Source organism: Halichoeres trimaculatus, unplaced genomic scaffold (assembly GCF_033239565.1).
Source record: "Halichoeres trimaculatus isolate MK-OKI-2021-1 unplaced genomic scaffold, fHalTri1.1 fHalTri1_scaffold_22, whole genome shotgun sequence".
NCBI classification, from domain to species: Eukaryota; Metazoa; Chordata; class Actinopteri; order Labriformes; family Labridae; genus Halichoeres; species Halichoeres trimaculatus.
Genome location: NW_027437200.1, coordinates 7982526 through 8009293, shown reverse-complemented (window position 1 = coordinate 8009293; position 26768 = coordinate 7982526). Strand labels below are relative to the sequence as shown.

The 26768-nt window shown below is 40.2% G+C and overlaps 1 protein-coding gene across 1 annotated transcript in view; it reads left to right on the top strand.

Moving 5' to 3' along the window:
- LOC141811146 (mitogen-activated protein kinase kinase kinase 11) overlaps positions 1-26768 on the top strand; it is a 78199-nt gene that overhangs the window by 9654 nt on the left and 41777 nt on the right. Inside the window, exon 2 of the mRNA XM_074699086.1 lies at positions 25774-25954. Within this exon, the coding sequence (XP_074555187.1) occupies positions 25774-25954 (181 nt within the window). The remainder of the gene's footprint in view (positions 1-25773; positions 25955-26768) is intronic.

The window sequence follows — 26768 nt, the reverse complement described above, 5'->3', positions numbered from 1 at the left end:
TCCATAAACATGGCCGCACGTTTGCTGACAAACCCATCTGAGGGGTGCCTGAGGGGTCCTGTTAGGGAGAGGAGGGGGTCACCTGGGGTAGAGCTCAGCTGGCTCAGGCTGACTGTGTTTGGATGATAAGGCAGGGGGGAGTTTGTTCGCCTGGATCCTTTGTTTCCTCTCATAGTTTGTTTTAGAAAGAAAGAAGAAGACAAGCGGACTAATCCAGACATCCTGAACTCACCTTGGACTGAAGAGCAGTGAGATTATGGAGTCAACAGACAGATTATGGAGTAGAATTTAAATGTGAGGGTTTTAAAGTTTGGGTAAATCTTTACACCAGGCGTTGAAAAAACTTTAAATTTTGACTTTTTAACTGTGTGAAAGCTCAGACTGGACATTTAAAGAGGATTTAGAAACACTAAGATTAGATGAAAAGGACAAACACTAAAATAGAAAGTCATCACTTTGAAAATACATTTTATTTTATTACTATCACAAGGTTATTATAAGAAAGTAAGTCATCATTATCAATCACAAGAAGCAAAAGTGGAAATTATGAGGCCTTATAAGAGGATAGATAAAAGAGAAATAAACAATGATAGAGACTTATAATAGTTAAAGATTCAAGAGCTTTGTTTTTCATACACAGTAAAAACAGTTTGCATCATTTACTTAATATCTTTTAACACAAAAACACATGAAACAAATACTAATACAAGTTCAACAAACAAGGAAAAGACCTGAGTCAGGTTAAGTACTCTATGCCTCACACCAATCACACATGTATTAATTATCTGGTGCTGTTCAAGAATCTGATGGCCTGTGGGTAGAAAGTCTGTGAGATTTTTTTGTCCGTGATTTCACACTTCGGAAGCGTCTTCTTGGCAGCATAAGTTTGAAGAGGCAGTGTTAGCGATAATTAGACCTTGGTGTGAGAAAGAAAGGTTTAATTATGAGATGAAATGTCATTATCATAAGATATTTTGCTTTTTGCTTCCTGGAAATTAGGTTTAGGGCCTCTGAAGTCTGGACATCTTTGCATCGTTTGTTAGTTTGACTGTTGGCCAACAGGGCACGTAAAAACAGTTTATCTGTATAAAAAATGAAAAAAAAAAATGGATTAGTGTTATGTATGAGCCAGATTAACACACCAACAGAGCAATTCAATGGTGCAAGACCCCATCATCATAATCACAAATAGGAGAATTATGTCACTGGTTAGGCTGTTTTAAAGACAGGGGACGTATGCAAAGAGAACATAAATATGGGAACAAAGTAATTCTTTGGAACAGTATGACAATGTTCAGATATACAGCAAATTTAGATTTAGAAACACAGCATTTTTCATATTTATCACTCTTTGTGTGGAGGACGCATGTGCAATTCAATTTGGTCAGATAGCGAATTTCCAGGAAGTTTTTGGACATATGTTGTTCTGCACCTGCTTCACTTCAATGGCGCAATTGATCAATTGGCCAATTTACCAATGGCTAAATAAGCTATTCCATAATGTTAAGTTATGACTAATTGTCCCATTTGTGTAATGACTGGTCTTAAGCCCTGTTTCCGCCAAGCGGTTTGGTTTGGTTCTCCCATAGACTGTAAAAAAACATGGATGTCCGCTTGCTCGGCTCGAAGTGAGGTCTCCACAAAAACTGCTCCCCCTGGTGACTGGCTGCAGTATAGGTTAAAAAATTCGGCTTTCCAGCCATTCCAGATGGACTGTGGTCAAACTTTAAAAAATGAATACACCTCGTAGAAATATTTCTCACGTCGGATTGTTGTGGTGATCTGAAGATATTATTTGGCTGTCTTGTATCCAAGTCCTCTTTTTTTTGAAAAGTTTTGTTTTCATTTACATAAGGTTTAATGATGACTGACAGCTGCCGTTCTCGTGTATTTTTTCGGGGATTGTAAAATATGTCAGGAGATAGAGTCAGGAAGTGATTAGACTTGCAAAAGAAAAAAAAAAAAAATTTTGTCACCCAGCTCCACTCAGATTCTCCCAGAATCCCTCACCGTCTCTACTGCCCAGACTCTGGCTCCAAACTGCTACTATGATGGCACCTGAGACGGCGGTATTTGGCTTCAAAACCGTACAATGATAAATGGCGGAGCCATGTTGTCCACTCTATATACAGTCTATGGGTTCTCCTCAGTACAGCATGCATTTTGTTTCCACAGACTAATCCTGGTACACATCCCAAAACAACCGAGACAAGCTGTCCCACTTTTTGGGCCCCTTCCATCGGGAACACTGATCACGAGAAAAAAAATTATGAGATAAAAAGTCATAACGATGGGATTTGAGGTTAAAATTCTGAGAAGAGCTGAAGCTGTGACAAAGGAACTAAAAATGATGAGTCAGATATTTTTTGTGTTATTTCACTCTTTCATAAGTTTGACTTCTTCCACCAGGTATTTCATCAACTAGTGATCTTTATTATGCAGAACTAGTCAATACTTGAATCAACAGTTGCAGTTTGAAGTCTGAACGGAAACTGTTGGAGTAATTTTTGATAAGTTGTGTTCTTAAATCATGCTTAGGTTGAAAGTAGAGTGATTTCACCCTTTTCAACTACAACTTAACTCTCTTTACACACTCATATTTAAATGCTATAGGTACAAAATGAGATGTGCCCACCCGCGCTTAGTCATGAAAGCAGCAGCAAGTATGTGTGTCTGTGTGTGTGTCTGTGTGTAGTCAACACAGGATGAGCGAGGGGGCTGAACAACAACAGGGAAAGAGGAGATAAAACACAGAACAGAAAGGCAGACACTAAAGGGTCGTTTGACAGGAAGTGGAGACATTTCCAGATCTCAGCTGAACTAAAACCTGTTGTTTTTCTTCCTTCTCCAGTTTGAACCACACACACAGATCACAAGACAGCTCTCATTCAGATGAGGGGAAAACCTACTTCTCTGTTATTTTGGGGCTGAATTTGGTTCTGAGGATCAGAATATGTTTGTTTTGGAGATTCTGACAAAAGGAATATTCTTCTCCCGTGGAGTTAATGTTGTTGACTTTGTTGGAGGCAGCAGGATGGAGAGGATTTGATCATTTCAGTTCTGACAGTATTTTGAAACAGAGCTAGCATAAATACCTGTGAAATATACTGCACTAAAATGATGGCTGTGCTTATTTTGTTGGTTTGTTGTTGTACTCCAGTTAAAGACCTTTTGGGTTTGACATGGTTTGTTTTATTTTGAAAGACACTGGCTCTTTTTGAGTGGTTTCTGTGCACAACGTCCTGTCCCGCTTGATCTGCTGTTTGTTAAATTGACGCATTACAACATGGCATAAAGCAAAAATGGGATTGTTGCCAATCTGCTGTGATCTGCCAGAGCAGAGATGCAACCAGTCCCCAACAGGGCAGATCCAGTGTGAGCTGTCCAATGACTGTATATGAAGTAGACAGCGTCACAGTTGGCCGTCACAGGCGCCGCAAGTGCAGTCAGAGTTTGTGTAGCTATGAAGGACTCAGGAGGATCTGAGTGGTGCTGTGCGACAAAAATGATAATTGTTTTTTTCTTTCAGTCTAATCTTTTTTTGTTTCTCCCTCCTGACATGTTTTACAATCCCCCAAAAATATAAAGCCTCGTTTTTAACCTCTTATAACTAATGAAAATGAAACTTTTCAGAAAAAAGAGGGCCTGTACACAAGGCAGCCTAATAATTTCTTCAAATCATCACAACAATCAGTTGTGAAAAACATTTCTACTATGAGTTAATTTTCTAAAATTAGACCACAGCCCATCTGGAATGACTGGGGAGATGGATTTTTTGACCTATACTGCAGACAGCCACCAGGGGGCGCAGCTTTTGTGACAACCTCACTTCAAGCTGAGCAAGATGACGATCATTTTTTTTTTACAGTCTTTGGAGATGACACGTTGACTTGGTGGAAACCTATCTGATCCAGATCCAGACTGGGCACACATCTGGTGTATTTAGGGCACAACTGAAGCCTGTTCTGTTGTGGTTCTGAGTTATATTCCAGCCTCAGTACATTAGAGCTTATCCGGTCTTTACCTTTCTACCTGTCCCCTGAGATCAGCCCCACCATGCCCCCCCTGTCTGTGTTTCTGAAGAGATGCTTCTAATGAAGGTTAAATATCAACACATGAGGACTGAAGCTTCTGTTAATAAGTGACTGTTTTCGGACCTCACAGGATTTCACCTGGCACCACATGCTTTGCACAGGGAATCATTTATAACCCCTCTCTGACAACGTGGAGGCCATGTTTGAGGCCATGCTTTTGGGCTACCTAGTTTGACAGAGAAGGTCTTTTTTTAGCCAGGTTTGGTGCCTGTTTCTTTCACTCAGCTGCAGGTTTACTTCCTCTGTGAAGCTTTGATTGCTGACGCTAATTTACATTTCTCTCAAACAAACCAAAATCATGCATGAGTGCATCAACGGATGTACCAGAAAGTGCCATCACTTTCTGTGCTTTGAAAAATGTGCCACAGCGCCACATTATTTTTTTGGGGCTAAATTGAAACTAAAAGAAGCAGTTTATAAAACAAAAACACACCTCTGCAGGTTTGAAAAGCTATTGTTGAACCCTGCATGCTCTGCAGAAAATGGAAGATGTTATGTACTTTTATATCCTTAAAAATGATCCATCAGGCTCACACTGATGACAGAAGCTATATTTGAAGTTTTACCTTTGTATCCTAAAGCAGTGTTTTTCAAAGTGGGGTCCCAGGACCCTCAGGGGTCTGCAAACCATAGATAGGGGGTCTGAGAAATAATTGCTGTGTTGTTGATAAAGCACATCAACAAACTGGGTTCTGTTACACCAATAAAAACATCTTATTTTTTTTCAATATTCCTGCCCAATTCATTTTTGTGCCATGGCAAAAACAAACCTCAAAACAAAAAAACACCATGGTACAGTGGTGTGCTCAGACTTTTTAAAGGGCAGGGGTAAAAAAACAGGTCTTCAACAACTAGGCCACGAGGGGGTGACTGCCCCCCTTGCCCCCCCTCTGTGCACACCACTGCCTTGGAGGTAACATTTTCTCAAAGTGTACAAAATGAATTACTCGTAACGTATAAATGTAGCCTAATTATACTGTTGCAAAATACTACATAGTATCATATTACAAAGTATTAATATTACTCATTGTTCCGATAACGAGGGGATCCTTGGAAAAGTGTCTCATCTTAAAGTTTGAGAACCCCTGTCCTACAGGATGCATCACCCTCTGGGCTGTAAGTAGGTCAGCAGGTTAGTTGAATCCCTGTGAATGAAAAACTGGACTACAACGGATTATAAGGGATAAATTTCCCACATGCCCAGGAACTTTTATTGCTCAATACAGTTTCACAGTTAGAGCAGACGTTAAACCGGTAAAACCTGATCACTATCAACCAAAAGTAGAGCAGTGAGTGTGTTTATTCCACTCTTTTAATGACATCATAACAGCATTAAGCGTGTGTAGGGTCAGGTGGTACATGCCTACATTTCTCTTTACGTGTATCAAATAAGGATGAAGTGCCGCCTCAGGCTGATTGTGGAATCTGTTCCTCTCCCTGGCTGAGCCCAGGCCTCTCTGACGTTGCCTAACTCCTACTCTCAGTAAACCGCTTCAGAGCTGAGACGAAACTCCGGCCGACTGAGCGCTGGTTTCATCCTGGACACTATGATTATGTCCTATCACTCCCCCTCTCTCTTTCTTTCTCTCTCTTGCGCTCTCGCCCTGGTCGCCTGGTCAGAGGTTGCCAGACTGTCTGTCAGCCTATGGCCTCGTCCCTCAGGGGACAAAGCTCCCGTTCTTCCTGGGGAAAGCCCCCACCCTGCCGGAATTCTCCCTTCGCCTACGGGCGCAGAGCGGGGAGGGAGGGGAGGAGAGGCAGGAAGGTAGAGGAGGCACAGAGGTTGATCCAGTGTGGGATTGAAAAGAGAGTTTTTGACTGATATCAGGATGTTTTTGTGCTTTTTTAACTATGTTCAGAGAGAGTTAGGTGAAATGTGGAACATACACGGCATGATTAGTGCACATGACATGATTTGACCAGAGGATAATGTGTAGACTGTCCATAGAGCACCTGCTCCATCATATTAGCTGAACAGTTATTCGACAAGTTTAGACCTCATCGTTACCACAAAGAGACTTTGGATTCTGGGAATATATCCAAGTTTATGTTTCAGTCTGACAGATATTGGATTGTTTTATTGGGAAAGAGAAAAATTCAATTTGTTTCTGGTTTGGTCTCAAATTTGTGAGAAATCTTGGATACTTTTGTCCACAACCCTAATTTGCCTTTTGCAGTCATAGTTATTGGCATTCAAAGAGGAGTGTTATTTTTTAGGCTTTATATTGTCCTTCTTGTGCCCCTGTAGTTAGTTAACAGGTTAGAAAAATCCCTATTTTTCTCTCAGTGGTATTGCTGGGTGCAGTCACACTGGCTGTGTCCAAGCACGCTTCAACCCTAAAGCCCAGTTCATTTGGCCAGTGTGACTGCAAGTGCACCAAGCTCAGCTATGAGCATAAGCATGTGTACACAACCAGGATATGACATGTAATCCATGACATATCATCCCAGTGTTCGCTCCTCTTAGTAATTATTTCAATCAATGGTGATGGTGTTAGAAGGCTGTTTTGGACCAAAACAACTTAAAATGATCCAAAAAGTGGCAGAAGTGGAAGCAGTTTTCTCTGAGTTCTCTGTTGTGTTGACTCTGATTGGGCAGCACTTCTCGTAAACAAATAGGAAGTTATATTACATGTGATGACTTATGTACAAGAGGCAATGGTGCTTAAATTTGGTTGTGGGCTTTACCTCTAATTCACACATAAAGCGTGAGCACAGCGCCATGCCACGCCGTATGCTATGCTGTACACTATGTCGTACACTATGCCGTACACTATGCCATGATCGACCGCTCTGGTCAATCGTTGCATTCACATAGCACACACTGCGTTCCCCCGGTGCCACGATCCCCAATGGCTGAGTGCAGCTGTTACCCTGCGAGTCTATTTTGGCCAGAGTGCGCTGCAGAAACGTGTCAATCTGCGGAGCAGTTTGTAGCAACCTGCAAATCAGACATGAAAAGAATCAGAGTATATAGTCATTTTGAAATAAAGCTCCATGTTTTGGCTCCTGATCATCCTTGCTTATCAAAACTACGTCTCTGGCACATGGCCAGAAGTCATCAGCAGGTCAGATCCAAAGGAAATGCGAGGTTTTGGGCGAGAAAAAGTTAATATTGGAGGTGGGAAATTTTATAATTCTATACGACACAACACATCCTTTCTATAGGGACACCAACAGAAAGGTGAAGGCATGGACTGATGGTGCACAAGTTTAGGGAGAGCCAGGTGAGTTTAACATTCTAGATCAGTGGTCCCCAACCCCCGTACCAATTGACCTACGGACCAGTACCAGGCCACATATAAAAAATACTCAACCCAAAAATTTTTCTGTTTGATTTATCTGAATTATGTTTTATTTTAAAAAATAACCAGTATCTCTCTGTCATACCCGTCTATGACTCATTCTTGACATCATATCTCCAAGCTAGCAAAATGGACAAAAAACAAACATCTTTAGAAAGTTTCTTGTGGCAGGGTAAAAGAGCCAGTGAAGAGACAGAAGAAGAGCCAGTCCATGAAAATATTGCCTTACATTAAACCAGTCCATGGTGCAAAAAGGTTGGGGACCACTGTGCTAGATAATTACCATGCAAGTGCATTTTCATGGGTGGGATTCCTACGGAAATAGGATTCTCCTGTGATCTTGTGAGTCCAGCTGCTGTGGGTGCTGCCATGCACTGCACTGCGAAATGCTCTAGAGCCTCTGTCTGAAACACTGTGTTATAGCTTCTGTCTTTTTAAGGCTTCCCACTCCACAATCCCCCTTTCCTCTGATTGGTTGGCCCTCTGAAAGCCTGTGGGAGGTGGCAGGTATGAGCAGACTTTGGTTTTTGAGGCCAGTTAGTGTCTGGAACCAGTTAGGAGATGCTTATGTGGTGACCTCATCATTTCAGCAATTCTCATGAAGATCTCGTGAAGATCTCATGCTGTTTGTAGAATTGAGTGTTTTGATCAGTTTAGACGGATCCATGAATTTCTACCATATAAATATGTAGAGGTAAAAAAAACAATCTGCACAGGTTTAGTCTGGACATCCAGCATTTTTCCTTTACATTTATGATTAAAAAAGGAAAAGCAGGATACCCGCTCTTTAGAGCAAAAAAACTGGTTGTTTATAAGACCCCAAAAACTCATCACTTGATTTCATTTTTTAAATATGTTTTTCACTAATCTTTTTGGCAGCTGATTCATCAGAACACCTATTTTTCATTCGTTCGGAAATCATACTTTCCTCTTTTTTTTTTTTTGTTATAAACTGTGTGCTGAGCAAACTTTTTGCTTTTTGATGGATCTGAAGCCAAGCCTCAACTTGTTGACAATAAAGGAAGAATAAATCTGAAGAATACAGATTACAGACATCACGATGAGTCAGTAACTGGTGTGTTCGCGTCTTGTTGCATTGGTTAAATGCTGAGTAGCCAGTAAACCAAACTGCTGACTCAGATAAGATGATTACAGAAGTTTCAGAAAGTATCAACAGAGGGCATCACAGCGTCTCTGAGAGAAACATGTTTTGGTTAATTTTTTAAAGACAGAGGATTGCTTGCAACAATTTTACTACATCAAATCTCACGACACAGTGACTTGAAATGTGGTGGTGAAAAGTACACATCAGGTTCAGGATCAGGTATCAGACAATGATATTTTTTCAATTTGTATCAGTTTTGGCCTTGATTTTTATTATCTGTGGAGCCTTTGTTGAGATCTGATGAAGTGTGTGAGGAGTATTTCTATTCTAGTTTGGTTTTTAGTGGTGTGTGTGAAGAGCCTGATGAATACAGGAACTTTTTTTACACTTACACAAATGTGACCTTCACATCAAGGATAACTATTTGTACCAACAATAAGAGCCGAGTTTGCACCAATATGAAGACTTTGCTGAATTAGAGTTTCTTTTTCTTTTGTAGAGCCTGACAGAAACAGGCTTTTATTTCCCTGTTACCAATACCACAGTGTGCCAGAGACAGAAAAAGATTGACCGTTCTCTCCCTGAATTATGAGCTGATTTTGGACCAATATAAATCTGCAGAGGTACCTAAAGAGCTCAGAAAGAACACAACTGATATTTACCATTAATTTACTCTGGTACCAAGAATATCTGAAAAGAAATAAGTCAAAGTGTGCCTGAGTGGATAAACTTTGTGTAAACTTTATTTTGAATCAGCCTACACATGATTATTGACATGATTTGTTCTGTACAGAAAGTTTCTAACCAATCCACATCGTAGAAGCGTATCTGTGGGGTCTCACTCCGTGTCCAATGTCAGCTGAACTTAATATCTTCTTATCGGCATTTTTAGCCTCTGTCTTATTTCCTGGATGAAATAATATCAACACTCAGTCAATATCAGCCTGATAATCTCACACTCTTCTACCAGCTGAAGTCCTCCAGAGATCGCAGAGGCTGAGGAATGAATCATGAGAGATTCGCTGAGAGACGGAGATGCAGCTCAGGCATCAGATTCTGGAGAAAACATAATTAAGAGAGGTGCAGAGTGAAGAGGCGGAGAGCAGAGCTGTGCAGCTGACTTTTTGATCTGGCATGTAATAGTGAGAGGACTAGATGGTTAAGGAAAGACTGCAGAGCACCTGAAAGGTTACCGCCTCTATCACTGTGTGTACTGTATGCTCCACTCTAGACCTTTGTCCTCATAAATGTCCTTGAGCAAGACGTTAACCCATTACAAGCTTCTGCTGCAGTACGCCAACACGCCTCCACCTCTAGAATACAAGTTTAAAGACGAGTACAAAGACAGACTTTTGATCCCTGCAAGGTTTGCATCCAGCAAACTTTGAACTTTTACGGTTACTCCTTTTTAAACAAAGGAGTAGACAGAAATGTAGAGAGAAATTTGTGTTTATAAAAGTGTCAGATAAAACATTTTAGGTAAGCATCAGTAAAAAATAATTCCTGATGCAGATTTTCACACATTCATGAATTAATGTGACGCCTTTGCAGAAGTAAAAGTTATTGTTGTTGGTTGTTATATTTTGGATCTTCTTTAATATCATTTTCTAAAAAATATAAAGGAACACAGGCAGAGGCGGTTTCACTTACGGACTCCACAAAGTTGTGGCGTGTTTTCTAGTTTTAGTGACACTTCCAAAAGAAATAATACAGTATGAAATAAACTCAACTGGATTTTTACTGTTTCACTTTGACAAACACATAGGGCTCTAATTTCGTAGCTCTGTTTTAGTCTTTATTTTTAACGAGATCTAAAAAGATGGAGTACATTATTGTAAGGAGAATGAGGTGGAGGCACCGGGAGAGTATACAGTATATCACCAAAGGCTCTGCTATTTGGCGATGACAAACCAGGAGTGCAGGTGGATCAAAAGTATTCTGAATGGATAAGCCAGCTGTGTGACTGTCTCTTCATTTTGTACTCCTATTGATGAAAAAGGAACAGATTAAATCTGTCCCGGGAGCTGGCCCACACGGTGATGCGCTTCGTGTCCTCTGATGTGCCCCGCTGTCCGTTTCCCTGCAGCAGGGACAGCGGCTCTGACCGTCTCCGCTACCAGCACTCTGTCCCCGGTGCTGGGGATCACTCAGACCAATCAGACGCTGCGCCTCGGCCACAGGGCATTTAAAGGCGCTCATTTGATTGGTGAAAACAGCGCTCAGCTGTGTTGAACCCACTCACGACTTTTCTCCTCCCTCTCTGCCATTTGCGCGGAGGGAGGCGTGGATGCACACCTCTGCGCATTGACTGGGCCTCTCTTGGCACTGCAGGAAATTTGCAAAGTGCGCTGGTCACGCCCTGTCAGCGCGAACACATTTCTCTTACCCCACTGGCAGGTTTTTTTTTTACTTCAACGCAATTTAGACCTCCTTTTTGACTTTAAATAACTTAAAATAAGACATCTTTCTGGATTAGTCAGGTGAATGGGCTCATATCAAGTCTAAGAAGACATTTTTACTGAAAATAAGACAAAAACACTTGATAAGATTTCAGTTTTTTTGCAGTGCTGGCACTTAAGTTGAATTGTGTGGATAATTAAGTAACCTTATTACATCCACAAAAGCTTTTTCATTAATCTTAGGGGTTGCTGACCATCTCTTTTTCCCTGCGTTCACTGAAAGAAAGTGTCAAAAATACTTTATCTATTGGCCGTCTGTGTGCTTTTGCTTTGTCTTTCTGTAAATTAAGAGCTTTTCAGAGGAAATCTCTACCCATGGCATTAAACTTTTATTTTGTTGGGAGGTTTATCTGGCTAATGTTAGAATCCCTCAATGCAAAATGTTTGAGCATTTGCAGTCACATGTTAACTGTAATGTCACTTGCCACAGTGGGCTGTCGAAGTGGCTGATGCATTACTCTTAAGGCTTATTTGTGACTGTTACAAGTAATAGGTACGCCCACTGAACACAAATGTCAGTGACTCTTTCAAATGAAGTGAGTACAAGCAGCAGGCTCTAAAAATACAAAGCTTGTGTAAGTGCTTAAAAAATTAATTTCATCAAGTGTCCGCTTCAGGCTGGCTGCAGAAAGACTGGAAACCACATACACCAAGCCAAAATAGCAGACTTAACAGCATTGAAAAGCTAATTTCACTGACAGCACACACTGTACGGAGAATGATTTTTTTTTTAACTCAGTGGTTTAGAAAATATTAAGATCATGAGTTTGTCCAATCAGGAGCAGAGCTCATGTGACTGACAGGTCTGACACCCTGTAGCTGTTAGTGAGGAGGCTCAAAGCAATGAAAGCTATCGTTAGTCTGTATCACAAACAGACGGGTGACGTCACAGAGACTACGTCCATATATTGTACAGTCAAAGCTGGAGCTGGATTCCTCCCTCACCAGTTTCTGCATTAGTTTCAAGATTTATTTACTCATGAGATAACATTCAACATCACTTATGTTTACAAATACTTTGCATGCTGATTTTCTGCTCACTGACTCAATCATTTTACCGCAGTAGATCTGAGATGAGGCCAAAAAAAACCTCTGTTAACATTTTTGTGAATGTGTGAGGAGTCATGTGACTCAAGCAGATATTGACTCGTTTTGAAAGATCAACACAACAGCTGTTGGATTACGGAGACCAGTTAGCATAGGAGCTAACAGTTTGTCCCTTTTGCACTCTTTTGCAAAGGGTCTGTACTATAGTAGAAGCAGAGGTAATACAAGAGTGTGAAAACAAAATCAGCTAAGTGAAAAATGCAAGAATGGATCATTTGTCTTATGAGTGAGAACAAAGAAAATGAGCCACAGGTGGGTAATCTTGCTTCTAGGTAACTAATATTTTGAATTTGAGGATTTTAATGCACTGGAAGTCTGCTTAGTTTGAAATAAAGCACTTTCTACTTTTAGGATTAAATGATTAGAGCAGATAAATATAATTTCTTGCAGAAATGACCCCATTCACTTGTTGTCTTCCTTTTTTTAGATGTGAACAAAAGAGCCATCCAACCATCCACATTTGTGGATCAGTATTTGGTAATAGTGTTTTTCTTATCTGCTCTGATTTCTCAGAAAAAGGAGGTTATGACGTAGGAAATTATGTCAGAGCGAGTTCCTTGAAACCATTCAGATACTTTTTGAATTTCACTCTCATTTTTCCGGGGGTTGAACTGGTTTTTGCATATAAAGCAGTGTTTTTACTCAGCTGTTACGAAATCTACTCAGGCCTCAGGCTAAAGTCTGTGTTTTCCCAGGATGGACGTAGTTATACTTTCTCATTCAGGTAAGCTTGTGCTAAATCACTCCTGGAACGTCTTAATGCAAAAAATCCCTGATGCTGGGATTCTAGGTAAGCTATCCGTTGAGTCAGTCCCGCACCCAGCTCATATCAAGGCTGCTGCTGCTGCGAGGAGTCATGTCTGAAACTGACACACTCTTGTCTCTGAACAACAAACAATAGCAAACAGAGTCCTGTTGCTGTGGAGATCTGTCATGGTGTTTTTGTGGCGACATTGTTGGTTTCGCTATCAGGAGGACGCTCTGTCTGGGCAAGACTGATCCAGTCATGATACTCTCTGTTATCCAGTGGAGGAGAGCTGCTTTTCCTGCTCTGTTTACCACTTTTTCCAACACACCCTCTTAAAATGAGACCAGGTGGGAGATAACAGAGGATGCACTGTGTAACTTTAGCATGTATCCTTGATAAAAGTCAAACTTTATGAGATCTAAACTTTTAAATCCAGACTCTGCTGACTCGCTGAAGTCCCCCCCGCTGTCTGTGTTGCTGTTGTTTCTGAAGCTCTTGTTACAGCATGAAGGGTCACCGAGGCCGTGATTCCCCCCACAGCACTCTGAACTTATCCTCCACGGACTTTAGAGCAACAATCAAACTTTTTGGTTCACTGCTGAAATGTTCAGCTCCAGACTCTGTTATGTGGGTCAGTGCGTGTCTGTGAGTGTGTGCGTGTGTTGTAACATGCTGTCCGGTAAGAGCAGCTGACTAACACTCGTTGTCAGTGTGATGGGAGCTGAAGGAGGAGGAGGAAGGCCGGACGGGGCTGAACTGTGGATGCACTCTGCCTGAGCTCAGGAAGTGGAAGAAGAATGTGGTCGTATGTGTGCTGAGACTGCTAAAATCTTTTTCTTCCCTGTGTGGATTTGCATGTTTGTTTCTCTGCTTGGTTTGCATGTGTGTGTTTGTGTGTGTGTGTGAGCAGGTAGGCTGAGATATGTTTATTTATTACTACACAGAAATAAACCCTCAGAGGTTGTCATTCATGGACCTGTTGGTCTTCACTAAAACTGTGTTTATGTGACCTGCTCTGTGAATTTTCCCCTTTCCAGTTTCTAAATCTGTCTTTTGAAGAAGTGACCTTTACTGCTTCTGGTTAAGTTTTTCAACGCGCTTCTCTCTGAGTGTCATGCTGATTTTTTAGATATTATGAAAAAGGGTTGAGCCTCAAAATCACCAAATACATTAATACAGTTGAAAGTTAAAGTAATGACTAGAAATGGGTGAGCAATGGTGTCGATATCGGGCTGATAACAGCCTTTTTTTGAAGTAGGCCTTGAGGTACTCAAGGCAAAAAAAAAATCGTACATCCAGTAAGTCCTGCTTGCCACTAGTTGCTGCTACTAATTACGGTTTAACACCAAGGCCAGGTTCTGGTCAAACAGAGTGAATAAGCCAGAGAGACTTGACACTTGAGACTTTGACAGTTGTTAGTTTTATTTTGTGCTTTTGTTAATTTCTTAAAAGAAAAAACTTAAACTCAGAGAGTTGTGTTTTATTTGGGACCTAACGGCAGAGTGACTGTGCCGTCTTTGATCAAAATGATCTGTCACTATGATTTAGAATTTTACGTATCGGAAGTTCTCGTAGTATCGATATTCAGTTTCAAACATCCCTAGTAATGACCCTTCCGTTTTTTTTTCAAATTAATTTCTATATGGTCAAGGCCTATGAATAACATTACAGAGCTCTTCGATGCATTAGCTATGACAGAAGTTTGTTGCAGTATTTTTTCTGTGATAACAAACGCAACATGTTAAATTATGGGGATTCGTACCATAAAATATGCTTTTTCAGTGTTTGTATATTGATTTAAACTAGGGGTGTCCTGATATTACATTTTCACTTCTGATATGATACAGATACAGCAGCATTGAGTATTGGCCGATACCGATATTAATCCGATACGATATCAGCATTAAACATGCATACTTTCATTACTTATTTTGTAGTATGTCTGTCATGTTAGAAAGGGCTTGATTAGGTGATATTTTTCAAACAAAGAACAGTAGTCAGCAACAGTAGGTATGAGGAAAAACTGACCCATTTATTATTAACCAATGGGTAACAGAAATTGCTTATATCGGAGATTTTAGATGCATTAAGTTACGATACCGATACCAATTTTTTTGCTGATATCGGACCGATACCCGATATCAATATCGGACCGGGACACCTCTAATTTAAACCACTCCTCAGCTGTCCTGGTGTCAGTCCACATGTAAGGCCACAGTATTAACTGTAGCATCAGGACAGCATATTGCTAATTTTAGGAAAACACTCTTTTAAAGACAGTCTGTCACAGTTGAGTGTCTGCTGAGAGCATCATGTGCATGTTTGTTTGCATCTTACAGGGGACACAGACTCTGAGTGCACAGCGGCCAGAATACTGTGCGCTAAAGGCCCTGTGAAGACTTGAAAAGTCATCTTGAAATAGTCTCACTCTTGCAATTTTGCCTGTCAATAATCCACTATTAAACATATTACAAGCACCAAAATTGGTAATTTCTAAATGATATTTTTCTAAATGATATTTTTCAGTATCTGTGGTCGGGTTGGACTTTAACCAAAAATAATGTAATGACACTATTATAGCCCATACAGTTTAACAGTGAGAAAAGAGATCCATCTTTTTTCCTGGAAGAAATGTGTTCTTGAATTCATTTTGTAGTAATAGAGGACACAATAGAGCTACTTTGACTATGTTACCTTGTGGCTTTGTATCTTGGGAAGAGTTATCTGGAACAAAGAAAAGTAGAGTTCAGAATATTATCTGCTTTCCATCAATTAGCTTCAAAACAAACACACGTCTTGGTAAGAGTCACGTCTTCACGACAGTGGGTGCAAGTGCTCATGGGAAACAGAGTCTTGTCCCAGAAAAACTATTGTTTTGTCAGATAGTCCTCACAGCCTCTTTAAGCTCTGCAGAAAAACTCAGTGTAAGTTTAAGTTAGGTAAAGAGGCTAAATTTTTAAGTGTTTATCTCACATCAGTAATTTTTTTTTGCAACATGATGCTCGTATCATAAAAGAGATACCTGAACATCTTGCAAAAACCTGCCACATGTACCTCAAACTGAACTTTGAGTTATGATCCAGGGTGTTGTTTGTAGTCAGAAGTCAAAGGAAAGGCAGTTTAAGTAAGTCTCTGAACTGTTACAGATATTTCAAACAATGCAGAAGAAACAAATGCTCATCATGAGAAATGATCTCTTTAAGGTTGTTTTTAAAAAAAAATCCTACAAGAAAAAAAATCATCACTATTACGCAGACTATGAAACACACTGATACCCTGCTGTTTAAATTTTCCTTACATTCAGCTGGATGTATGCAAGGATTTCTCATACTTGGATGCAGCTGTGTGTTTTGTCAAAATATGCACTGAGTGTGTGTGTGTTTGTGTGTGTGTGAATGAGAGCTTTGTGTATGTGAACCATTAACCATAATTCTGCTATCCAAGCTCAGGCAGCCGCTCTCAGCTGCGCCCTGTTTCACTCCATCATATGATAACCATCAATACTCAGAGCCCCCACCCCCGTCACCTCGCTCCACCACAGCACCTTCACTTCCCCTCCTGTTTGTCTTTGTCACTGTCTGCTCCCACGTGACCCCTCATAACCTCAGTTTCCTAAAATTAGCTCTCTGCTTGTTGTGCACGATGCGCAGCGAGCAGAAAAGACAAAAACAGCTTCTGCATTTGAGTTTTCAGAGAGAGCTCCGTCACCAGAGGCTAATTTGCTGATACCTGGCGTCACTTCCTGGAAGTGGGGTCACGGCACAGCGAGTGAGTGCCTGGGCGGAAATAGGGGTGACTGACCAGAGGCTTGTTTTCGTCTGTCGCTGACCAGCAGGCGGACAGGAGAAGTGGAGCAGGGGATCAGGGCCTGCTGCAGTAAATACCGGCACCCTCGTCTTACACCCCCTCCTCCCTGAGGGCTCAGTGGAATTGACAGAAACAATGACTCAGCCGTGGAACGGACAGAAATTGATTTTCTGCAGAAAGGTTAAATGAGTGGTCACTTTTTTTCTCACAGTAGTGGTTGTTTTTGTTTTGGCCATTGGCTACTTGTGCTGTTTTATTGTTGATGCCTTCTTCTTCAGGCTGAAGTCAATTTGAAACTTTGTGATGGGCATGTTTGCTGCACTTTTTCCAATTTGACCAGCTCCTATTAAAAAAATGGAGGCTGTTAAGAATGTGTAGACATCTCTTTAATTGTCTCTGTGTGACTGTCTGCATCTTACCTAGACTTAAGGGTGTTTAACAGAACAGCTCAAAGTTTGTTTTTACTTAAGACGAACAGGCCTCCATACCAAGTCCCCAAACCCATACTGAAGAGGCCTCTGGTACTTGACTGACCTCTGACATTAGGAAATAAACTTTTTTTGCAACACTGTCCTGAAAATTCCTGAAATTCAGGATGACGGTTCCCAAAGTTGCCTCTAGTCCAGGACAGGGGTTGATTTGAAAAAAGCTGGATATGATGTGAAATGATGCTGCAGTTACTGTCATGTTACAGGTGCAAGATATAGTATCTAATAATGAGAACAAACCAGTAAGTGAGCAGAAAAGACTTTGAAGTAGGGACATGATTTCAAGTGTTGAATCGAGGCTGGTTTTGGCATTTTTTAACATAGTGCAATCATTCATGTTAGCCAACATTGAGCAAAACAAAAAATTGCTGCTGAATGCGATTGTGTCAGTATAACTGAGCACTCTGGGTTCACCCAGCCTAAAATGATGTGACAAATTGATGTGCAACAGCAGCCACACTTAGCTTTAAAAAGGCATGCACTATATTACATCTGTTATGTAGTCTTCATTTTTTGTGCAAAATAAGACAAATATATACTTGAAACTATATTTATTCATGATGATTGCTTTCATGCAAAAAAAATTAAAAGGATAAATCCTACTTGAAAGCTGGATGTTGCTCTTCCTGAGGAAATCAGAGCATAACACACAACCAGGGCAGGTTTGGCCAAGTCTGCAGTCAGTAAACATAACCTCTGTTCACAGGGAACACATGAGAAGTGTAACTGTTCAGCAATTAAAGCAAAATGGGATAAAATGGTTTATTTTGGTAAATGGTAAATGTGCCTAAATGCGTCAGCTACATGTATCTTACAGACTGCTGCTTAAATTCAAGTTTAACTTAAAACAGGAGCCCAAATTTGGGAGTACTCAATCTGAACAGTGCAAACAAAACCACAAAAAGTGCAAACCTGTCTGCAGCTTCAGGCAGTTATTTTATCGGTTTGTTATATTGGTGGAATTTGGTGTGTTGGCCAATAAACAGTATTTTATTTTCAAGCCATCACCAGCCAATACTGATAACTTACCGTTATTATCGTGCATCCCTAGCTTTAATAAAGCACACATGAACACAGACACATTAAAACAATAACATCTGCTTTACAACACCCAACAGTAACCCTCCAGGGACATACAGTTTACAAAAGGCTGAAACAAATAAACACAGCCTGTTAGCTCAGTATTAGCACTTCCATGGCTTCAGTGTGGAAATATATTCAACTACAATGTGAAAACAGTCTAACATCCACATGTGAATACGTGTATACTCTTTTAGGGCTGCAACGATTAGTCGACATAATCGACTACGTCGACGAAAAAAATTCATCGACGCAAATTTTAATAGTCGACGCGTCGTATTATTGTTTTTATTGTTGTTGTCACATGGTGAAATCAAATACCAGGGGATAATACTCATCTGTAACTTCAGTTCACACCATGAGGTGCTGTGTTATTGGATACCTTTATGGGAAAAGATCACTAAGTTCATACGTGAGGAACATTGATGAGGAAAAACCTCCACTTCCAGAGAGCGCTGCGCGCTGACGGAGGCTCTGACGAAGCTTGTCAGCTCCCGGAGTTTAGCGTCTGATAACGTGATCTAGAGAGTCTCCTTCACTCTCTGTTACCAACAGTTTTTCAGGATCTAAGCGACAAACTAGTGTAAAAAATTCCCCTAACTTTAGAAAAGAGAGGACATTTATCACTCTCAAGCTCACACTGCAGCGGTAACACTCAGCGGGGAGGAGGAGGGGCGGAGTGTGCATGAGCGAAGTGGAAGTAGCGCATGTAGAGAAACGAAACTTAACGCGTTGTTATGGAGAGTTGGGGGAGAGTCAGACGGGATCATACAGAGAGCAAAGCCCCAATGAGCAAATAAACATTAGAAAACAAGCCCAAAGTCACTGATAAGCGGTCTGTCCAACACTGCGTACAACAACTTAATTTCCTTGTAACCTGCTTCATTCAGTTTGAGATTTAGCCTATTTATTTTTTGTATAGCCTAGTACTTATATTTTTTCACGTCATCATGAATGAAATAAAGACAAACAAACAAACGTGACACAGGGCTGACCAATCAGAGGTGAGAACCTAACTCTGGGTAAATGCAGTAAAAATGCAAAACACAGGTTGAATTATAAAGGTCTGCACCTTTTAAAGGCCAAATTAGGTTGAAACCCAAAATAATCATGATTAATCGACTAATCGAAAAAATAATTGATAGATTAGTCGACACTAAAAAGAATCGTTAGTTGCAGCCCTATACTCTTTTCACAAGGGGCTCCTAAAACAACATGCAGCGTAGCTGTTCTGTTTCCGGGATTCCTTAACTTTCCAATTTTGATGATTTAGGTCAGTTTAAGTTGTAATCTGGTTTGTAGCAAAATAAACAATTCAGCAAAAGAAAAAAACATGAGATAGCCAAGTTAGTGTCTAATACAGGACTGCCCAAATTATTTTCGGTGAAGGGCCAAAAACAAATCAGGGTGGAAGGTCCTGGGCCAAAAGTAAACATTCATATATTAGCTATGCCTATAGCATAATTGTGCAAAATAAATACTCATACAAGTAATTTTGAAAATGAAAACTCTTTTCTTTACTGTATTTCACAGCATGAAATTACTGAACATCCATATGACACAAATACTAGGCCTATGTCTTCAAAGACATTCAGTGCAATATAATCTGAACAACATGAGACACAGCATGCTCCTGTGAAAAAAAAGTGCATTTTCCATCCTTTTAAAAAATGGAAGGGAAATAAAAATGAACACCTGCTTTACATTATTTTCCCAATAAATGACTACTGTATTTACATTAATTTATGAAGATTATAGTCTATTAAAACAGCGACTTTTGTGCCTACATATTTGGGACATGAGTACTTTAAAAAAGTACTCATGTTTCCAACTATTTCTAAACTCTCTCTTGTCAGAGTGCGACTGTCTCATACGCTCCATCTCAACCATGACCCTGAGTCTTCTCACATTCTGGTCGTGGACTTTTAGATCTGAGCTGATGGGACTAGCGCCACCCTACTCCCAATGTAACACAGTGTTAATTTATGGTCAGGAGAGGAAGAGCAATAATGAATAAATCTTGAATGAGAAATACAAGCAGCTGGCAGTAGGAAAATAACAATGATAATTAAATATAAAAATATATAATAAAAATTCAAACATTGGCAGCGGGCCGAAAAAAAATGCCGGTGGGCCAACATTGGCCAGCGGGCCCCAAATTGGACAGCCCTGGTTTAATGTTTACGTTTATAGTTATGCACCATCTTATGAGTGTTTGTTACGCGCAGCCCTGGATTTAAACATGCTGTGTTGTTCTGGGATCCTCCAGAATGTAAATAGATTAGATAACGTTAACACCAAACTAGCTGGACAAAGTTACAGGGAATTATTAAGTGTCAGACATATTTTAACTAATATTTTGCACGAGGTAAATCTTTCTCTCTACCTGCTCACGCATAGGAAGTTTTTCTGATTATCTGTTTTGATTAAAAATATTCTCACCCTGGCTCAGTAATCTTGCCTGAGTGTCAAATAGGGCCTGTAACACTGACTTTTACTCGTATAATGCAGGAGTAAGGAGAAGAACACAAAGATTGAAGCATTCACAAAAAGGGAATGTGTTTTTAATGCACGAGTCTTGCAGTTGTGCTTGGTATCTGCTGATACTCGGCACAGAGCTGCAGAGAGAAATGTTAGCATACCAGATCTCCGTTCAGTGTAAGGTGTTGGCATGTGTGGTTTCAGCAGAACTGGATGCAGACATTTTTGTGCAAGTACATTATGAAAGCCCTGAGTCTCCTTACCCCTTCAACACACACACACACACACACACACACACACACACACACACACACACACACACAGAACAGACAACACAACCTCTTGTGATGCATTCCTTTGTGACGTCAAACTCGCTGCCTCTGGGCTACACAGCACAGTACAGGATGTCTGAGAGAGAGCAAGAGCGCGACAAAGGCAGAGAAGAGAAAGAATCCTTCATAAGATAATTTTCATGTTTGTGCGGTCAAAGAAAAATAAAACTGTAAAATTACCAGTGAAAAACAGTCAAAAAGGAGGGAAAAGGAAAATAGCGCCAAGCCCAGAAAGTCGGAAAGTGACTGCAAATAGAAAAGCCTAACTTCCCTATAATAAGCCGAATTCTTCGCTGCTTCTCCTCCCTGCGTTTGAGGGCCAGCCGTGCCCTGAACGGTACCCAGCCTGCCAGCAGAAGGGGAAGAGGCATGGGTGCCGATCATACTGAGGCATGTGATGCAGAGTCACACCGCAGCAACCCACATCCTCAGCATTATATTCTATTTTCATAGAAACAAAGACGTCCAGCGTGTGGTTGCATAACACAACGGCACGTTACCCAGCAGTGTTTTCTCAAAGCTCACCACATTTAAACGTCTGTGTTTAGACAGGGGACGTTATTACTGACAGGTGCAATTAGTACAATCTGATTTTTTTTTTTCAAATTACCAATCCTTTTTTCTTCTTTTTTTTCTGATAGCTTTTTTAAAGCAAGGTTTTCTCCTTTGTAATTCAGAGGGTTTCCAGATAGCAAATTTAAATTGGGGCTTCATCTTACTTTTCTTTTTAGAACACATAACCCTGGGTTTTTTTTATTTTTTTACTGTGTGGCTAGTAAAATGTGATAAATGTCTAATATTGTACTTTTTATTTTCTAAAGATGTACAAGTTTTGAGCATTTTTGAGCCTTAAAGAGAGAGGGTGGCTGAAGATGGAGAAAATGTGGAGACAGAACGTGAAGGAGACATGAAGGGAAGAGTCATGAATGGGACTGTGCTCGTCTGAAGTCAGATTTTTTGTCCTGCTGTAAACTTGATGCTTTCGTTGTGGATCAAAACGGAAACGATCAGAGAGATGAGGAGCAGATACAGAGGTGATATGTCCATCAGTGTTTTGATGCTACGTTCGTTGTTCTTCTGATTGGACAGCCTTTTAGAGGCAGAGCTACAGGAAGACTTTGGCGTTTGAAGCTCACCTTTAATCCTAATATGATCACCTCATCATTTGCGACAACCTGGTTAAGATCTTGAGGAGATCTTGTGTATTTTTCTTTTTTTAATAAAAGCCTTTTGTTAAATTTTCAGATGGGTTAAGGGACTTGTGCAACATAAAGAATAGAATAGATCAGAATATAATAGAATGAACTTTATGAATCCCTGAAGGAAAATTAAGGATAATTAAACACAGCATAAAAAACTATGTTTTATAGAAATATGTGAGCATCCAGCAAGCTACTTTATGAACATGTTAATAGTATGGGAAAGGAGAATACCCCTTCTTTAATTTCTGAATGTAGAACTCTTTTGTGTTAATCCACAAAGCCCAACAGGTCTAACTGTGCAAGCTTCCTTATAAAACAGCTGATCTCTTTCCTGTTATATTATACAAGTGTTCAGATGTTGCTGTAGCCATGCAAACATTTTTGGATTATACCCAAGTGTTTCAAAAGTACAAATTTCCCCCCAGTTTCTCAGTCACAGCAATTTACGCAAATAAGCCTGTCAAAAGTTTTGGTGTTGAAATATTTGCCTGGGAAAAGCTGTATTAGTTCATAAACGCTGCTCTTTTACATTATTACTTTTTAAACTGCAGCCACTTAAAGCTCATGTCACCTCATTAGTGTAAGCGGTTAGGCTTTCTTTGTTCTTCATTTAGTGTGTAGTCATAATCCTCCAGCCATTTGAAAGAACAATGTTTTCCCCAGAATGAAGAGGACTGAATAGTTTTCAGTGTGACACATTTAAATGAGCTGCTTTTGTGTGCTGGTTTCTGCCTCTCGTAAACCTGCTCGCTGTATTTCTTTGTTGCTTTTGTTTGTTTCTCTGCTCTGAAATATGAAAGGATGATCGGTGCTTTATTCTTAGTACATCCTGTGATATTTATTGTGCCTGCTGTCTACAGAAACTCTCTCTCCTGCTTTTGTTCTCATTCCTATTATTTATATTTTTTTACCCACGGATGTAAAGCAAACCGACTTTTTAACTCCAGCGCTGATCGTTCAGATAAAACGAATAATGGCCGACCTTTACAAAAACTGAAATTATATGATATTTGATATGACAGTGACTCACATCCGATTCAGATAGGTAACCTCGTGCACATTAGCTCTGCTATGACGGTGTCTGCAGGTTTGAGATAAGACTTAGCTGAGATGTCTATCACTTTGCTCTGAGGGAATTATGTTTGGGGACATTGGCCCAGCAGAGTTGGAAGATTTATGGAAGCTTGTCTGATCATTTTCTTTTAAACATTTTGGTTGTGTATGCTGTGGTGAGCTGAGGTCGACAGTGATCAGAGCCTGTAATGCAGATTTGAATGGTTTTCCTTTTGTTGCATTGCATTGACAGATTTATTTGATAGGGGGAATGCAAACTAACTTAGTGGTACACATCAGTTTTGGGCACTGAGTTTTATGGTTTTTGCTCATCAGATTGTATCCTTTATTCTGTCTTTCTTAGGAATGGGTACCTTTTACATTTGAAATGATACAGTACCGATGCCGGGTACCTGGCAGTTGGTATCAGTACTAAACGGTTCAGTACCTTTGTGTGTTTATGGGGTGATTAATTTTATTTGTTATATAATAAAATCTCAAAGTTTTTCAATTTAACCTATTTATTTCTCAATGTTTGCAATGCTGTGTTCATGTCCAACATGGAAAATCGCCCACTCTTCCACTCCCCTACAGTCACAAGAATGAGTTTAGGTACCTAAACATGATACTGTTTGATGTTATGTGAATCTGTACTTGGTACTACAGACAGAATTTGGTTGATACTTATAAAAGTACCTAATTCAGTACCAAGGGGCAACATCCAGTTCAGAAAAATGAAGCCTATGCGGAAATGCTAAAAGTTGCTGTTCATAGAGAATCCCCTTAAGGCTAACCAAAAGTCACATACACACCCAGCCATAAAAACAGACTTTTACGGCATTATAAAGCATATTTACAGCCTGTTTCAAAAACAGCTTGGGTCTAAAACGCTGATTTCAGTATCAGCTCACACTGTATGGTGAGTGAATTTTTTTCTAACTCTGCGGTTTAGAAGTTATTGGGATGGTTTGATTGTCCAATCAGAGACACAGCCCAGGTCACATGACTAACGGGTGCCCTGTAGTTGTTAAAAAGGAAATTTACAGCTGGCGCCATAATAAATGTGGCTGCGTCTGTGGATTGGCTTCATTTCACGGTTTCAGGAACAGACCAATGGCGTCGCAGAGGCTACGTCCATGTTAGTATATGTTCGGTGCCCATCCCTGGTCTTTCTAGTACACAACTGTCAATAGAGTCCTGCAAAGCATTTGATATGAGATAAAAAAAGTAACAGTATCTGAGTTCAATACATTTTAAAAGAGTAAACCTATAAACAAAGTAGTAACAGGAGAAGTTTTTCAGATAAACCCAGTCTCACTCAAACATCTTCCGTCTAAAACTCTGAAGCCCACATGGAAGTGCTAAAAGTTCTTCAAGTTTCAGCTTGGGGCTAACTACAGAAATGTCAGGAACTCCAAGTTGATTATTTTTAAAGCAACATTAAACATGTTTACAGCCTGGCTGTGAAAATAGTTTGAGTGTGTCATTTCTCAACTGGCTCACACTGTACAGGGGAAATCAACTGCACCAGGGTTGAGTTATTAAACTTTTAAGTTTTACCCATTTCAGGGCATGGCTGATGAGAGTGACAGACAAAACTGGCCTTGTCTTCCTAACAGCCTACCATACTGAGATGATGTATGTAGTATGTGAAAAAGACTGATTCAGGAAAATTTCACAGCATGCATCAGATCAGTCTACTTTGAATACTGTTTCCCACAATGCTCGGTGCTGATGTTGATCATCTTTTCTTCTGATTTTTTGCGGATGGCACTCAGTTTTTGATGCATTAACACCACCTCCTAGGGACATTTAGGCTCACATAGAAGCATTGCATTTGATTGTTTAACTTCATCTTTACATCCTAAATGTTCCATATTTCAGGTACTGATTTCCTATTGCTGCTTCACATTAAAAGTTGAATTACATCTCTAATAGAGGGAAGCTTTAAATCTCTGGCAGCTTTAACTGAAAGTGTTAACCTCCACACAGCAACAAGCAGACGCACAGAGGCCACTGAAGGTCTGGCATTCATTTTAAAAATAGTGCTTCCTGTCTTTGAGCTCATGTGACTCACATGTCGAGCAAGTTTCCGGTGACGAAACAATTTCTTCAGAGCTGTCCCTCCTTCTCATGCTTGTGTCTGTTTGACATGCTGTGCTGTTTATCAGGTCATCAGGAATTATTTTTGTTGATAAGATTTGCCACTTACGGAGCTGTGATGTTGAAATAATCACACATGAAAAGAGGAAGAGATTTATTCATCTGATAAATGCACAGAAACTTTTCTGAATATGTTTAAACTCTTTTGTTTGTAGTTTTGATTGTAAAGAGAAATAAACACCAGAAAGGAGAAGTAAGAAACAGAAAGACTTTTCACAAAATGATTGCAGCATTGCATTAAAAAGAGTTTAATCAACAAAGCATGTTTGATCACTGTGTTCAAAGGTAAGACCTACCTGACCTTCCCTCTCTCCCTCTCTCCTTGTCTCCTCCTCCCTCCTGTCTGCAGTCCTTCTGGCCCAGCCCATAGAGAACGAATGTATGGAGGGTTTGACGTTGAAGATCACCGACTTTGGCCTGGCCCGAGAGTGGCACAAGACCACCAAGATGAGCACTGCAGGCACCTACGCCTGGATGGCGCCTGAGGTCATCAAGTCCTCCACCTTCTCCAAGGGCAGCGACGTTTGGAGGTGAGAGCCCAGGTCCTGCTTCATGCTCCTGCTCATGATGGTTACTTACAGCAAGGCTTACAAGCCTTGAGTGCCAAACAGAGAATTTACATTTCTGTTTTTATACTACAGATTTATTTAGAGCTCTCTAGGAGAAAAGTTAATCATTGCACTATGTAGGTATGTTTTTTCTCCTGAGTATAAGATGAGAAGACAAAATACCTCTCCAGTCTGAATGCTGAATATGAAGCTTATTATAGTTTAAGCAGGCAAAGCTAATCCTGAAGAGTCAAATTCTTCCAGAAAAGATAAAAACAGTTTCCTTTGTTGCCTGGAAAGGTTGATCTGCCTGTGAGACGGGCATCAGTTTCTGGGAAGGTTTCACAAATTGAAAACAATTCTTATGCGTGTTTATAGTTTTTGTTTTACGTTTAAGACAGGTGTTAGCTTTTGTTACTGTTGGTAATGTTTCTGTCTGCAGCTCAGGGGCTTACTGTATGTTAGTCATCGTCTGTGTTCCCCTGGTTTATAATTTAACCCTCAGTGGGGCTTCAGTGAGTTGAGGAATCCTGTGGCAGCTCTTACTGAAAGCTTTAGACCTCAGGTAGTTGTTAGTTATTAATGTTTCAGACGATTTGTTGAAGATAGAAGAGAATGTGCAAAGTTTGTTAATGAACTGTAATTCTGTATCTTTTCACATCATAGTTCTTTATTAATACCAGGGTTAGAGGAGGAACGGTTCACAAAAGCCATGGTTCAGTTCTTATCAGGGTTCTGTGATCACAGTCTTTGGTTCGGTTCAGTGTACATTGTTGTTTTTAACACCCCAGATTAC